We start from the raw sequence: 15,726 nt of genomic DNA on the forward strand, positions 1-15,726 counted from the left end.
GTTCCCAATCTCGAATGCGCAGACGCCAGTCTCCTACGATTTACCAGAGTCGCCAAGACGAGACCAACTATCAGTTACATACATGGATACTGTATTCGTCTCTTCCTTTGAACAGTGTACAAGCGACAACTAACTTCAAGACTCTTTTCTGGCCATTTTTACTCAATTAAGATTACTCTGCAACATAACAACCGATACAAAGAGATGGATTTACCATTATCAAGGATAATTTCCACGGTTGTGGCAATCCTCTTTCTGGTTGCCGTCACCTTCAAGACTTTTCTACCAGGCGACGACCCTTACCGATGTCGCGCTGTTCAAAACACCGGTCGCTGGATCGACCTACCAGACGAAGAAGGGAATCGATATCCTTTCCGTCAATGGCAGCCAGATGGATGTATGCTTCACAAATACGATTCAACCGATATTCGTCAATGCACTGAAGGTCGCCGCATAGTCGTCGTGGGTGACTCAACCTCCCGACATGTTGCCTATGCCTTCGGCCGTTTGGTACGTTACAATTGGACGCGACATAGTCAAGGGTACTAATGTAGGAGATTTCCAGATCAACAGGAAACAACATGAACATGACAAAAACCAAGACTCTTTCCCTAATTTACGAGATAATGTCAATTTGACGTACGATGGCCAGATGATTCAGCGCCTGTCAAACGTTTGGGTCGGAAGTCACGGAAATCCACTTCAAGAAGACGGAGGCTTTGTTCAAAACCTCGATATTTACGCTGATGAGAAGATGGACCCGCCAGCTATCGAAGATCAAGAAGGACCTGCTATAATCTACGTGGCCGCCGGTGTTTGGTTCACGAATCACAAGGGAAACACCACAAGACGTGTTCCATGGCACACTCGATTTGACATATACAAGAACCGTATCGATAAGCTGTCCAAGTTTATTACCCACAATACGCCACATCGCGACCCATTCACCGCCCCCATGGACCCACGAGATGGCATTGGCAACCAGATCTTTTACGGCCCTCCCTCAGGCCCTTGTTATCAAGGTAACAAAACGAAAGACATCAAATCCAGCATTAGGCGGGCTTCAGAGGTCGCAGATATTCACAATTGGTTACACCACACGGAGCACAAAAGGAGGATACCTATCCTATGGTCTATCGTTGGGGTTACCATAAATCAGAACAAAACATGGATCGACCCTCTAACGAAAGCAATGCATGTCATCGATCAGGTCTCCGAGGCTCGAGCTAACATTGTCCTCAATTTGAGATGTAACGCCAAACTCGATCGCATCCAAGGATATCACCATACTGGAACTTGCTGTACAGATTATGGCGTCAGTCAATTCCGCATCATTATTGCTGTTGGTATTGTCTACCTGTTCGCATGCGTCATATGCGAGATTCTGGACCTACTGTCTGTAAAGAAGACGTGGATCTTACTCAATATGCAAATTGGATCCTTCATCCTGGTTTTGCTTATGTGCTATTTCTCCGATCGCACGCAAATGATGGCCAAGAGTAGCAAGCTTTGGGAGGTGGATGGTTTTGCTATCCTCTGTACCATCTGCTTCATTGCTTTACTTATCACAATTCGACGAGCACAACCAAAGTGTCCGGAGCACCTACCGTTACCAGAAGACGAGACATCTGGAATGCTACTTCCAGAGAACTGCGCTCTAGAGGTAGAAGTGTCTCCGACAGCAGACGGGACATCTGAAGCGATTCTTCCAGAGAAATGCGCTTCAGAGGAAGAAGAGAGTTACCAGCAAGACGAACCATTTCTTTCTCGTAAACAGACCGAAGAATGGAAGGGATGGATGCAGTGCTTTGTTCTCATCTACCAGTGGACCGGAGCTGATCAAGGGCCTACTTCCATCTATATTCTTTTCCGCCTATGTATAGCTGCCTACATGTTCCATACTGGTTTTGGCCACACATGCTATTTCATCTCTACTGGCGACTTCTCATTTAAGCGCGTCGCATCCACTCTACTACGATTGAATACTCTAAGCTGCGCTTTGGCGTATTTGATGAAGATGGATTACATGTTCTATTACTCTGCACCACTGGCCTCATTCTGGTTCCTCGTCATTTATGCGACTCTGGCGATTGGGAAACAGTACAATGACAACTCACAGGCTCTGGCTGCCAAAGTATGCATATCTGGTGTTCTCATTTCTGCGATGTTCGCAACTCCGCTGATCAGATGGATGATGGACCTCTTTCAAATCATTTTCAACATGCAGTGGAGCGCTGATCAGTGGATTTACTACGCCACGCTCGATATGTACATTGTCTACATCGGTATAGTTACTGCTATCGTCAATCAAAGAATGGGTAGCACTCAAATTATCCTGAGTCTCCGCTTGGTTCTTGCTCTAGCTGGCCTATTCGCCACATATTACTATTTCAGTAAGACTTCATCATCAAGTGTCAGCTCATATGACTCTATACACCCTTACGTCTCCTGCATCCCAATATTAGGGTATGTTACATTGCGCAACACCTCAACGCATACTCGGAACTACCATTCCAAGGCGATGGCTTGGTTAGGTCGTCACTCACTAGAGATATCTATCCTCCAGTGTCATATCCTACTTGCAGCTGACCGAGAAGGGGTGCTTTCCATTGATGGTCTTTTCGGCGATGGCACAGTCTTGGGTGATCGATGGAGAATTCTGCTCATTGTAGTGCCAATCTTCCTTTGGGCATGCTCCATTGCAAGGTCTGCGACGTCTTATATGATCGAGTTGATGTTGAAGGAAGCATCAGAAGAGGATGAACTCGATGAACCGGCTTTTGCGTATCTCAAGAAGCTTGGAGTTTCGCGCATATCTTATCCAGGACTTCGACTGGCCTTGATTGTGCTAACAATATGGCTGGTCAATCTGCTCAGTCCTATAAAGGAGAACATACCTCATCCATCTGGGACGCATGAGATTAGCGTATTGCCTATGCCAGAATACGCATTAGATCATCCGTTCTAGTGCATACAGCTAGTTCCTAAACATCCATGCTGAAGGTGCTGGGAATCAACAACAACGCTGCTTCTGGAGGTAATGAAGGTCGATTCGTTCGTAGGGTAGTATATTCTGAGCTCATAAATAGTCGATGACAAATAAATCTAATACAGTACATTATTAATTGACTGGCCTGTAATTTGGCAAGACATTAACATCTACGCACTGAATGTGGGTTGCTCAATGGAGGTATTCAGAAGTGATCTGATTGGACAGGGCTTTCTTAAGGTTAAAGATGGAACGTTCGCCGAAGCGAGCGGTCCGTGCTATCGATAAGCTTGTTCTCACGACATACGCTATTCCCAATTGAGCTGTAAATCGGCCTCGCTTTACTCCGCGATCCGAAAATCGTCTGGGTGAACTGATCTGCCAACCTGTATCTAGGGTAGCCTCGCTTCAATAGAGAGCAGTTCAGAAGTTCAAAGCCTCAACTACATTACAGCAGCATCTATATGCATAATAAACATTATATTGCTACTAGTCTTACATATCATGAACCCTACGCAACCTGTTTTTTGTTTAACATTTATTGCGTTGTCTTCGGTATTTTCAATCAGTTGGGGTTGATTTGGGCGATTGTAAGCGTCGTTGCTTTAAAATAACGTTTACCTTTCGCAACTTTTGACAATTCTCGCCAAGTAATCTCATTTGTATATATCTTATGCTAACTATCCAAACTTGATTTAATGGTTTATTGGATAGGTTACCGCTCGATACCGTTTACCCTTGTCCTTCCTCTCAAATCTAGCCACACCTCCATGCCAGCCGCGCAGCTACTGTACTGTATCTGTGAAATTCGGTAGGTTAGTGGGTCTCAGGCCAAATCAACCATTTGACCAATGGAATGATGACTGATCTTAACCGTGTATTTGACCAATCAAATAGCTTGAAATGGACCCATCAAGCTACTGAATTCCACAAGCTAATATGGGTAGAACACAACTAACTAACCGTGCCACAACAAATACAGTAATGGTTTATCCGACGCTGAGGGCATCTTTGGATACCTAGACAAGAGAAGCACTGTACACTACCTTGCTATCACGCGGTAGTCATGATACAAAAGACTAGAGTAAGATTCCGTTAAAAGTATGGCATGCTGTAGGCTTTGAGGAAACAGAACAAAGGCGACTGCGGGCGTCCGTTCCTTGACTAATAACCAATCTGATTGGTTGGTTAGCAAATGGGTAGTTGTTGTTGGCTGCTTTCACGCCACCAATATCATGGTTGTAATTGACGAGGCTTTATTAAACGGTATGGTGTGGTAGCTCTGTTGGCCAGTTCAAGGAAAGTATAGGACAAAGAATCCCCCAGAGCCTGGCCTTCATTAATCTCCATCCATTAAAATCCACCATTTTGGCACCTGTAGTACTTCACATCACACAAGATAACAAAAATGACACCAAAGACCATTTCGGTTATCGGGGGATTGGATGCCGATTTAATCATGATTGCGAGCCGTATTCCTGATCCCGGCGAGAGCGTACTTGCAAGCCATTACCAAGAGGTTCTTGGCGGCAAAGGAGCCAACTCAGCAATTGCCGCATTCCGAACATGCCACGACAAAGTCTCGCAAAAGGAGAACTATCTGGACTTAGAAACGACCTCAGCCGGATATCCGGCAGGCCAGCCAAGCACAGCGGCAACAGAGAAAGAAAGCAACACAGATTCGGATGAGGAAAATATCGAAGTTAAGATGATCGGCGCCGTTGGGGATGATAGATATGGCGAAAGGTTTATTGATGAGCTAAAAAAAGAACGGTGTCGATACTTCCGGGATCGTGACAGTCCCGGATACACGTTCGAGTATTTGCTTTGTCATGGTCGAGGACCGAACCCGTGAGAACCGATGCCTCTTCACACTAGGCGCGACAGCAACCTGGGAAAAACAAGACTTCGTCAAGCCTGAGCAGCTTGGAGGCGGAATTCAACCCGATTTGGTTGTCGCTCAGATGGAGATTGAAAGAATGTCGTTGAAACAATGCTGGAAACTGCTGGTAATGCTGGTATCGACCTTTGTCTCAATGCAGCGCCTGCAAGCCCGATCAACAGGCGTCTCCACCGACACGTGACACATCTGCTCATGAACGAGTCAGAAGTAGCTATCATGTCAGGGCGAGACCGAAATGAGGTTAATCAAGACACTTGGCTCACTATTGCGCGAGAATTCTTGAACCGAGGTGTAGCCAATGTGGTGATCACAATTGGGGCTAAGGGTGCTTTCTACGCCAATGCCGAAGGAAGCGGTCATTGTCCTGCATACGATGTAAAGGTAGAGGACACCACCGGCGCAGGGTAAGTTATTTCCGCCCGAATGAACTTGTAGATTTTTACACATCTTAATCACCGACTAGGGACACCTTTACGGGGGCTTATGCCTCGCATTATCTGCGACAAAAGGCCAAGGGTACATGGGATATGAGGAGTAGTGTTTTTAGAGCTAACAAAGCTGCTGCTATCACCATCCAGAGTGTAGGAGCGCAGGATGGAATTCCTTGGTCTGATGAGATAGATTGTTTTGATGTTCCCGAAAAGGTTCTCAGTACTGTGCTTTCCAGCTCACTGTCTAATTTAGGTAGCGATAGTAATGCATAGGCTTATGCTCAAAGTACCTCAGTACCCCGCAACTCTGTCCGACTTGCTGAACATGGAATTGCCTGGCAGCGCAGCGCAGAAGAGGTTGAGTCCCCAATATCGCCTGATTATGAGGTATTAATGTGCTGTCAAGGTTCTTTGATAAACAATTACCTATCAATTGAGGCAATTATTCGTCATCAGAGTTTATCTCAGCTGAACGTCACCTGTGGTATCCCACTTGAACGGTCCTGAGGATGATAGAGCGTATCGCATACCTCAAGTTCAGCTAGCTACGAAGCGTGCCATTGTCCATACCTGCAGAGAGTCGGTACAGCCGACATTGGCAACTTTACCACAAACAGAAATGTAGATGACTGATTGCCTTATCCATCAATGTACAGAAGTAAGCAGCATATGCATGCACTTAATACATCAAGCGATACTGGTGGATAATACCTTCTTGCTTTTGAGCAATGACCATCTTTCGGTATGGCCGATGAGAACATCGAGCCTTGTTTCTAACAGCGGTGTCTCCTGATTGGGTATCATGCAGTGATATGTCTGAGGCCCTCGATATTTGGTCACCGCAATCTTTAACCAACCAATCACGACCTTATTGGCGTCTTGGCTCTCCAAATTACAAACATGCCAGAAATCAGGCTGCAGCCTGAAGGTTGAAAGTCCAAGTAAATCAAGTCCTGCAGATCTACAATGCCAGCTGATCATATCATACAGTGGGGTTATGGGTCTTATTTCAGTCTTCAAAATGCTGAGCCTCCAAAATGAAGAAAGGAATATAATTGCTGCCCGAAGCAGATACACTTACCAGAATCGTTGCTCATCATTTTTCTCGTGGACTCATTGACCCCAAAAGCGCTGCCATGAACCTATTCAAGGTTGGAATCAGGACAACGACTGATGTTACCTTCAACGTCACTGACTATATCTTTCTTCGGGTTAAAAGAGAACGAACCGGTGTTCTACAGAACCTGATTAGTCTTTTCAGCTGGTTTAAACGAAAATGGTTCAGACGAAAAATTAATCAGGTCAGTGCCATTGATACCATTTACGAGATTAAAATAACAGGAATTAATTTTATTTTAGCCAGTCAATGGAAATCAGCTGCCAAAGACTGAACATAAAGAGCCAAAGACTGAACATAAAGAGCCAAAGACTGAACATAAAGAGCCAAAGACTGAATATAAAGAGCCAAAGACTGAACATAAAGAGCTAAAGACTGAACATAAAGAGCCAAAGACTGATCATAAAGAGCCAAAGACTGATCATCGGCAGCCAAAGACCAAAGAAGAGTTTATTGCAAACGTCGCCCAATACTTGAAAGATACGCCGTTAGAGATATTTTTTAATGATCGCCCCGACTTCATCGGAGAACTCGCGGAGAAAGCTGCAGCTCTCTGTGAATGTGACGAGTATCCCATCTGTAAAGGGGAAATCTTTCGCAAAACCGCTCAGGTGACATTACACCAACAGGTTCTCTATTGCGGTATGAATGACGAAGCAATGATTACTGGTTCTTACTGAAGCTTGCTATATAGATGACAGCGGCTCCATGAGAGATGGAAAGTCGGGCGAAAAGCGCTGGACCGCTCAAAATGACTTGATAAACCGCATAACTAGCGTTACCACCCGCATTCTACCTGAAGGAGAGGGTATCTATCTACGGTACATAAACAGGGACTTTCCAGAGACGCATAGTCTCCAACCTGACGAAATCCCCAGAATCATCCAATCATTTCAGCCCTCGGGTTATACAGCAATTGGAACAACCTTGAGGACTAAGATTCTAGAGCCTCTTGTTTATCACAAGCTCCCTAATAACCTCACTCGGCCTCTACTTGTCACTGTCATTACCGATGGGGCTCCCACAAAAGAAGATAGGTCATCTTTCGCTGATGCTATTTCGGAATGTGGCAGGAATCTAGTAAAAAATGGCTTTCCGCGTGAAAGTAAGTGTGATCATCCTGTTTCAGTCTGCGCATTGATGCGATACCTTACTGACGCCAATCATAGGTGTCAAATTTTTGATCGGACAAGTCGGTACAGCAGGCGAAGCAAAAGCATTTCTAAAGGAGCTACGCAATGACCCCGACATCAAAAATGTGGTTTTCGTAACTACACGTAAGGCAAAAGTGCTTGTCAAGGAAATGCATATATCATGCTAACAAAAATGAAGAGAGTCTAGATGCCGGATATATGCAATGGGAGAATAATGCCGATTTGGATAGATGGGTAAGTATACTTTGACACTCCTGTAATGGAGGATTACAAACCACTTGGCTAATAACTCTTGCTACAGTTGATCCAAACCCTCTACTCACCCATTATGCAAAGCGAGAGATTAAGGACATCTGGTGATGGTGGAGCGTCTTGTCACGGGGGCGAAGGGGGTTTGAAGAAAGCCTAGGTTTTGATGAGGGGAACCACCATGTTGTTGTAGGAGTCTTAGTGCTAGTTTCAATCTTTGAACCGGTATAAAGGCTTACAAGCATGTGTTGAAGTGAAATGATGGAGAACAGTGATATAGGAAATAACGAATATGTAGTATACACCGACAGACTAAATTACCATCTAATACGTCTCAGTATACCTCCAACCTTTCCAATGAGTTTTCGTAACGTAGCAGGTGCCATCACAGTATGACCAGGACCAACACTACGCCTTTCATCCATTTCCTCTCGAAGAACGTCAACCTGCCTTGGTGACAACAAACCGACTTCCTTGCCCTCCAGCATCCTCCCGACACCCAAGACACGCTCAATACTCTCAATCAAGTTCACTGTAACTTCACAAAAGATCACACCCTGAGTGCAAGGCATTTGCTGTAGCCTCCCGCAGACTATAAGAGCTGGAATCGATTCCATGGAATTGTTGGTGAGTCGTTCGACCTTTGTGGCGATGTGGTTGAGGACAAGTTCGTAAACGGTGATGAGTTGCACAAAAACACTTGTGATAGTCAGGGTGATTGGGGTAGCTAATGGTTCTGCAGTGACGGTAGGTTGGGGTAATGAAATCTGGAATAGTTTCTTTGGGTCTTTCAGGAATTGTGATGCCAGGTGACATGGACAGAGCAATTCCATCGGCTGCGAATTACTATGCAATCCAGGGCAGTGCTGTTCATCGTAAAGCTTTACCAAGAGGAAGAAGAACTCTTGAGTGACTTTGATGGTATAATCTAGTAGAGTGATGTTGTCGACGAACAAGGGACCATTTTGGGAGATCATCGTATCAAAATGCATTGTTTTTCTGTTCTTCTTTATCGCTTCGATACGAACGTATAGGCCATTGTTGATTGTGGATAGTTCGGTCATAATATCCCTGGGTTCAGTGTTGCGTGGGTAGTGGGTAGTTGAGCAATCGCTTAGAAGCAAGACGTCATTGTTGATTGCAAATGGCGAAATTGGGGATGATCCAGTTGTGTATAGCTCCGTGACTAAATCTAGATCGTTGTAAAATGGAACATTTGTATATTCCACGTCGGTAGTCCACGAGCTGTCTGATTGATGGAAGACGTCGATAAACCCCACACAACACGTCGCATTTACATCTTTTATCGTCGTACTGGGTTTCTCGGGGGCGTAAAGCGTAGGATATAGAATGCCAGTCGTATCAAACAGACTCCAATCTATGAAAGCAGTGTTTGGCTGCACTGGAGTTGGAGAAATTGGCAGGGTCGGTTTATTGACAGATTGACTGGTCGTGGTTGATCTTTTAGCAGGCTGCTTTCGTCGGGGTCGCCCTGGTACTCTCTGTTGTCCGACAGTACAATCAGCCCCAAGCATAGCACATTTCGCACATTTCTCATCGGTAGGCCTGATTCGTTGACATCGAGATTTGCTCTTTCTGCAGAGATCACAAGAGACTCGTCTCTGGGACGGATGTGGTGTGGATGCACCCATTGTTCAGACAGGGTATATTGGTAGATGGATGCACAAGTAAGGTGGATGCAAGATTTCCGATGGAAGGGGGGAGGACAGAACCAAATTTGGTTGCCTTAGTGCAGGAAAGCCTCTTTTATAAAACCCTCCGCGGAGGGTTTCGTACTAGTCCGATTCGGAGATTGATGATTAGTATTCCCTCCGCCCCGGCACTTGATATCATCCACTTTTCGACACTATCCCTCATTAGTAAATACTACTTTGATATCATTGGCTGCTAGACGACCTCGCATTTCAGCTTCGGACTCGTTTGTCTGACTCCGCTTGATTTAGCTTTTGAGGCTCCGGCAGGGAGACGGACTCCTCGCTCTTGATAACGCAGAGATTTCGCTGTACGATGATGATTAATAGACTCTGTCTCTTTATCTCAGACCGGAGGGTTTCAGAGTGCTTTAGTCAGTGATAGCTATGACGCCTTGACAAGAGATAGTGTTGGAAGTTTGTGCTGGCGTAAATGAGAGCGATTGTCTCTATGTTTAATCTTGTTCACCTTTCATTTATTATCACTCTTTGTACTCGATTCAATTGCGCTCAATCACACTATAGACAATTCCCTTATACTCAGTTCAATTGTACCCGCCTCTAATTTTACTTATTTATTTAATACTAAACTGCAACAATGAGTATCAATTCATCATCCACCGAACAACCTCCCCCAGAGCTCCTCGACAAACCCCACCTCGAAAAGGCCACCACATCATCACAATGGCATCTCACACCCGAACTCCAAGCGATGCGCGATCGAGACGAAGAAATAGGCCAAAAGCCCCGCAAACTAGGTGTTACCTGGCAAAACCTCACCGTCAAAGGCATTGGCAGCGAGGCAGCGTTTAACGAGAACGTACTCTCCCAATTCAACCCTTTCCATTCCGGTGCAAAAGACGCTCCCATGAAGACCATCATTGATGGTTCCTCCGGTTGTGTCAAGCCCGGTGAGATGTTACTTGTTCTGGGACGGCCTGGGAGTGGATGCACTACACTCTTGAGTGTTCTCGCAAACAACAGACGAGGGTACGAAGAGGTCACCGGCGATGTTCATTACGGTAACATGTCTCATGAAGATGCCAAAGCTTATCAAGGACAAATCGTCATGAACACTGAGGATGAGATCTTCTTCCCGAGTTTGACAGTTGAAGCAACAGTCGATTTCGCCTCGCGAATGAAAGTCCCCTTCCATTTACCCCCTGGTATCAAGACCCAAGAAGAGTACGCCCAATTCTACAAAGACTTCCTCCTACGATCCGTCAACATCTCCCACACAGCACACACCAAAGTCGGCGACGCCTTTATCCGCGGTGTCTCCGGCGGCGAACGCAAACGTGTGTCTATTGTCGAGTGTCTTACCACCCGAGCCAGTGTGTTTTGCTGGGATAACTCCACTCGTGGTCTCGACGCCAGCACTGCATTAGAATGGGTCAGAGCTATTCGGGCTATGACTGACATTCTTGGTCTTACAACAATTGTGACGCTGTACCAGGCTGGAAATGGCATCTATGAGCATTTCGATAAAGTCCTTGTCCTAGATGAAGGGAAGCAGATCTTTTATGGCCCTCAGCGAGAAGCTGTTCCGTTCATGGAAGATCTTGGATTTCTTAGAGCATCGGGGTCGAACAGGGGAGACTTTCTCACAGGCGTCACTGTGCCGACGGAGAGGCGTGTTGCGACAGGGTATGAGAATACCTTCCCTCGTGATGCAGATGGTGTTCGCGCTGCTTATGATGGGTCAGTCATCAAATCGAGGATGATTGAGGAGTGCCAGGCATACCCGATCAGTACCGAAGCATCTCAAAACACTACCATCTTCAAAGAGATGGTATCCCGCGAGAAGCACAAGTTTGTACCGGCCAACTCCCTTACCACTGCCAACCTGGTCATGCAAGTCCAAGCAGCTGTTACCAGGCAGTATCAAATCATGTGGGGTGACAAGTCAACACTCTTCATGAAACAGGGCGCGACTCTGATCCAAGCCTTCCTCGGTGGATCCCTGTTCTACTCTGCGCCGGATAACTCAGCTGGTCTTTTCCTCAAAGGCGGTGCTTTGTTCTTTTCCATTCTGTACAATGCCCTTTTGGCCTTGTCTGAAGTCACGGATTCTTTCACTGGGCGACCTATTCTTGCGAAGCATCGATCATTTGCACTCTATCATCCCGCCGCTGTTTGCATCGCGCAAGTTATCGCCGATTTACCTATTTTGGCTTTCCAAGTCATTCAGTTCGGTCTGGTTCTTTACTTCCTCGTTGGTCTGAAGGCTACTGCCGGTGCATTCTTTACTTATCTCGCCACAAACTACATCACTGCTTTGACCATGACAGCCTTCTTCCGCTTCATCGGCGCTGCGTTTCCAACCTTTGACGCTGCTACAAAAGTGTCTGGTCTCTCCATCGTTGCGTTGTTTGTGTACATGGGGTACATGATCATTAAGACCGAGATGCATCCCTGGCTATCTTGGATCTTCTGGATCAACCCAATGGCTTATGGCTTTGAGGCTCTTCTTGGCAACGAGTTCCACAATCAAGAGATTCCTTGTGTTGGTCCTTATCTCATTCCAAACGGCCCTGGCTATGTCGGAGGTACTGGAGGTCAGGCATGCTCTGGTGTAGGAGGTGCCGAACCCGGTGCAGCATTTACAACCGGCGATGCTTACCTCTCACACATGTCCTTCGACCACAGCCACATCTGGCGTAACTTTGGCATCAACTGTGCGTGGTGGATTCTCTTCGTTGGCCTCACCATCTTCTTCACCTCAGGATGGAAGCAAGTCGGCGAAGGTAGTCGCAACCTTCTCATTCCTCGAGAACAACAGCACAAGTCCAAGCATCTTCTTCCCTCCAAGGACAGCGAAACTACAAGTGAGAAGACACGCGCTGAGAATGGATCCGGAGCTTCTGACGGTGAAGTTGACACAAACCTCATGCGTAACAAGAGTATCTTTACTTGGAAGAACTTGACATACACTGTCAAAACCTCAGACGGCGACCGTGTCCTCCTTGATAATGTGCAAGGCTATGTTAAACCTGGTATGCTTGGTGCCTTGATGGGTTCTTCAGGTGCAGGCAAAACAACACTCCTCGACGTCCTCGCGCAACGAAAAACAGAAGGATCAATCCACGGATCAGTCTTAGTCGACGGTCGACCTATTCCTGTGTCCTTTCAACGATCAGCTGGCTATGTCGAACAACTAGATATCCACGAGCCTCTAGCAACCGTTCGCGAAGCCCTCGAATTTTCAGCTCTATTACGCCAGTCTCGCGATATACCAACTGAAGAAAAGCTGGCCTATGTTGATACTATTGTCGATCTCTTGGAGCTGAACGATCTCGAACACACGCTAGTGGGTCGACCTGGAAACGGCTTGTCAATCGAACAACGCAAACGTCTCACCATCGCCGTTGAATTGGTAGCCAAACCTAGCATCCTCATCTTCCTCGACGAACCCACGAGTGGCCTAGACGGACAAGGGGCCTTCAACACGGTGCGTTTCCTTCGTAAGCTATCGGCTGCTGGACAAGCTGTTCTGGTGACTATTCATCAGCCATCAGCACAGTTGTTTGCTCAATTCGATACCCTGTTGCTCCTTGCGAAAGGAGGCAAAACTGTTTACTTCGGTGAGATTGGAGACAACGCTGCTACTATAAAACAGTACTTTGGTCGTTACGGAGCGCCATGCCCATCTGAAGCCAATCCCGCCGAACACATGATCGATGTCGTATCTGGTGGAGATGGACCGTACAAGGACACAGATTGGAACCAGGTTTGGCTACAGTCGCCGGAACACGACCAGCTCACGAAAGACTTGGACCACATGATCGAAGTAGCTGCATCTGAACCATCACACCTCAAGGACGACGGGAACGAATTTGCTGCTCCAATGTGGACACAAGTCAAGCTTGTAACCCACCGAATGAACATCTCTCTCTTCCGAAACGTCGAGTACATCGACAACAAAGTCGCCATGCACATCCTCCTTCCGCTCCTCAATGGGTTTACCTTCTGGATGATTGGCGACAGTCTTACGGACCTTCAGCAGAACTTGTTCACAGTGTTCAACTTTATCTTCATCGCGCCAGGTATTATTGCGCAATTGCAACCTCTGTTCATTGATCGAAGGGATATTTATGAGGCGAGGGAGAAGAAGAGCAAGATGTATCATTGGGCACCGTTTGTCACTGGTCTGATTGTATCGGAGCTTCCGTACTTGCTTGTTTGTGCGGTGTTATATTTTGTTTGTTGGTATTTCACTGCTGGACTTCCTACTGGTGCTAGTCACGCAGGCAGTGTTTTCTTTGTCGTGGTAAGTCATTTCCCTCGCGACAGTTGTTTGGGTGTAGCTAACGAGTCTCCAGGTCATGTACGAAGGCTTGTATACCGGTATTGGTCAGATGATTGCCGCGTACACCCCCAATGCCGTCTTTGCATCGCTTGTCAATCCTCTTGTCATCACCACTCTTGTCTCGTTCTGTGGTGTAATGGTACCTTATAGTCAGATTGTACCATTCTGGCGATACTGGTGAGTAGCAAATCCTATCTTGTTGAAACCATGTTTATTAACAATGTTACAGGATGTACTTCATCGACCCTTTCAACTACCTCATGAGCTCTCTCCTCGTGTTCACAACCTGGGACAAACCTGTCCACTGCAAAACCGAGGAACTCGCAGTCTTCGACCCGCCTTCCAACATGACATGCGGCGAGTACCTCTCCGACTACCAGAGCGGTATGGGTATGGCTACCAACCTTCTCAACCCAGACGCCAGCAGCTCTTGTCAAGTTTGTCAATACACCTCGGGAGCAGATTATCTTCGATCACTCAACCTGAAGGAAGAGTACTACGGATGGAGGAATGCGGGAATTGTTGTTGTGTTTGTGATTGGTATTTATGGGCTCGTCTATTTCATGATGAAGCTCAGGACAAAGGCTACTAAGAAGGCGGAGTCTTAAAATAGATGGACTGGAATGGAATGGTACAATGGTCGGCATGGTGTTTCCAACACTTATTTCTTTTGTGTATTTCTTTCTTATAGACTTTAGTTGCCGTAGGTAATTCTTGAATTGGAAATTGAGTATTGTTGGTAAAGATTTATCTAGACTACATATGTGAATTTGTTCCAACCCTCTTTCATCCTGAGTTGTTCGGTCATGCGTTTCTCACCCTTGTCTCTCTGTTCAAGAAGGCGTGCTTACGTGTATTATCCTCTTTCCTGTTTTACCGTCTTTCAGCCTAATTTAAACCCACTCGCTTATCTATATGCCCCCTCACTAAATACCTTGAGAATAACATTTCATCCTTTCATGAAAGGATGCCACGAATAACCTAATCGTGGAACAGGGAAACAACACTGGCAACTGTAGAAGATTAGGCTCCACACTATTCATTCCCACTTTCGCCCACATATCATGGCTGCACCACAGAGAACTAATAATCCCGCAACTTACTATCCGAAATGGACATCTGATTGTTCAACTAGCAAAGCTATTTGGCACCAATTCGCAGATCCTGAGTCTGCAACGGAATTAAATCTTGGAACTTACGAACAAGCACTTTCAACTACGTGTCCGAATCACAAATTCCTAGTGCAGAGATTCATCGATGATATTCGATCTCACGGGAATGACTTAGAATAGTACAACAATGGTGACCTTGGGTTCCCCAAAAGAAGTAAAGGTCGTGACGCAATTATCGTACAATCCATATCAGAATATGGTCACCAGTGGCGGTTGATATTGGTAAACAGGAAGGGAGCTCCTAACCATCCTAATGATAGGCGCATATTTCACAAGGACTGGACTGATATCGGGACTGTTAAGCAATGGAAGCAAAAGTGTCTTGATTCTCATGGCGCTGAATGTCAAAACCCTTACAAGGTTTCTCTTGCTCGACCCGCTTGGCTAATCGACGTGCAGAATCAATGTATTGTACCCGGTCGAGATTCTGACAGTTATGTGGCGGTAAGCTACACTTACGGTCGTCACACCCAGCCAAGTATTACTTCAGGGTATTTAAAAATACTACAAAAGCCGTTTTCTTTGCAAGCTACAGAGTTCTCAACTTATGTCTCGCCGATCATTCGCCACGCTATGCATTTAACTTCAGAAATTAATGAGCGGTACTTGTGGGCCGATGCACTTTGCGTCACTCATCACGACCACGAAGCTGCTTCTGAACAGTTGGCGTCAATGGGAAATATCTATGCA

The 15,726-nt window shown here is 46.1% G+C and overlaps 6 protein-coding genes across 6 annotated transcripts; 5 read left to right on the forward strand and 1 right to left on the reverse strand.

The window, feature by feature from the left end:
• Nucleotides 1-204: 204 nt before the first annotated feature.
• On the forward strand, nt 205-2,968 carry FSST1_006461 (uncharacterized protein; the record flags this gene model as incomplete). The annotated part of the gene is made up of 2 exons (XM_083232831.1): nt 205-510; nt 566-2,968. 2 exons carry the CDS (start codon nt 205-207, stop codon nt 2,966-2,968), a joined length of 2,709 nt encoding a protein of 902 aa, XP_083089891.1.
• Nucleotides 2,969-4,397: 1,429 nt separating this feature from the next.
• On the forward strand, nt 4,398-4,844 carry FSST1_006462 (uncharacterized protein; the record flags this gene model as incomplete). The annotated part of the gene is made up of 1 exon (XM_083232832.1): nt 4,398-4,844. One exon carries the CDS (start codon nt 4,398-4,400, stop codon nt 4,842-4,844), a length of 447 nt encoding a protein of 148 aa, XP_083089892.1.
• A 138-nt stretch (nt 4,845-4,982) lies between these two features.
• Nucleotides 4,983-5,596, forward strand: FSST1_006463 (uncharacterized protein; the record flags this gene model as incomplete). Its single annotated transcript, XM_083232833.1, has 2 exons — nt 4,983-5,296; nt 5,356-5,596. 2 exons carry the CDS (start codon nt 4,983-4,985, stop codon nt 5,594-5,596), a joined length of 555 nt encoding a protein of 184 aa, XP_083089893.1.
• Nucleotides 5,597-6,459: 863 nt separating this feature from the next.
• FSST1_006464 (uncharacterized protein) lies at nt 6,460-8,003 on the forward strand (the record flags this gene model as incomplete). The annotated part of the gene is made up of 6 exons (XM_083232834.1): nt 6,460-6,624; nt 6,683-7,082; nt 7,135-7,545; nt 7,610-7,717; nt 7,773-7,828; nt 7,896-8,003. 6 exons carry the CDS (start codon nt 6,460-6,462, stop codon nt 8,001-8,003), a joined length of 1,248 nt encoding a protein of 415 aa, XP_083089894.1.
• A 157-nt stretch (nt 8,004-8,160) lies between these two features.
• FSST1_006465 (uncharacterized protein) lies at nt 8,161-9,495 on the reverse strand (the record flags this gene model as incomplete). Its single annotated transcript, XM_083232836.1, has 1 exon — nt 8,161-9,495. One exon carries the CDS (start codon nt 9,493-9,495, stop codon nt 8,161-8,163), a length of 1,335 nt encoding a protein of 444 aa, XP_083089895.1.
• Nucleotides 9,496-10,153: 658 nt separating this feature from the next.
• On the forward strand, nt 10,154-14,472 carry FSST1_006466 (ABC-2 type transporter-domain-containing protein; the record flags this gene model as incomplete). The annotated part of the gene is made up of 3 exons (XM_083232837.1): nt 10,154-13,825; nt 13,878-14,041; nt 14,094-14,472. 3 exons carry the CDS (start codon nt 10,154-10,156, stop codon nt 14,470-14,472), a joined length of 4,215 nt encoding a protein of 1,404 aa, XP_083089896.1.
• Nucleotides 14,473-15,726: the final 1,254 nt, after the last annotated feature.

This window comes from Fusarium sambucinum, chromosome I, assembly GCF_050947815.1.
Source record: "Fusarium sambucinum isolate potato_lamoka chromosome I, whole genome shotgun sequence".
NCBI classification, from domain to species: domain Eukaryota; kingdom Fungi; phylum Ascomycota; class Sordariomycetes; order Hypocreales; family Nectriaceae; genus Fusarium; species Fusarium sambucinum.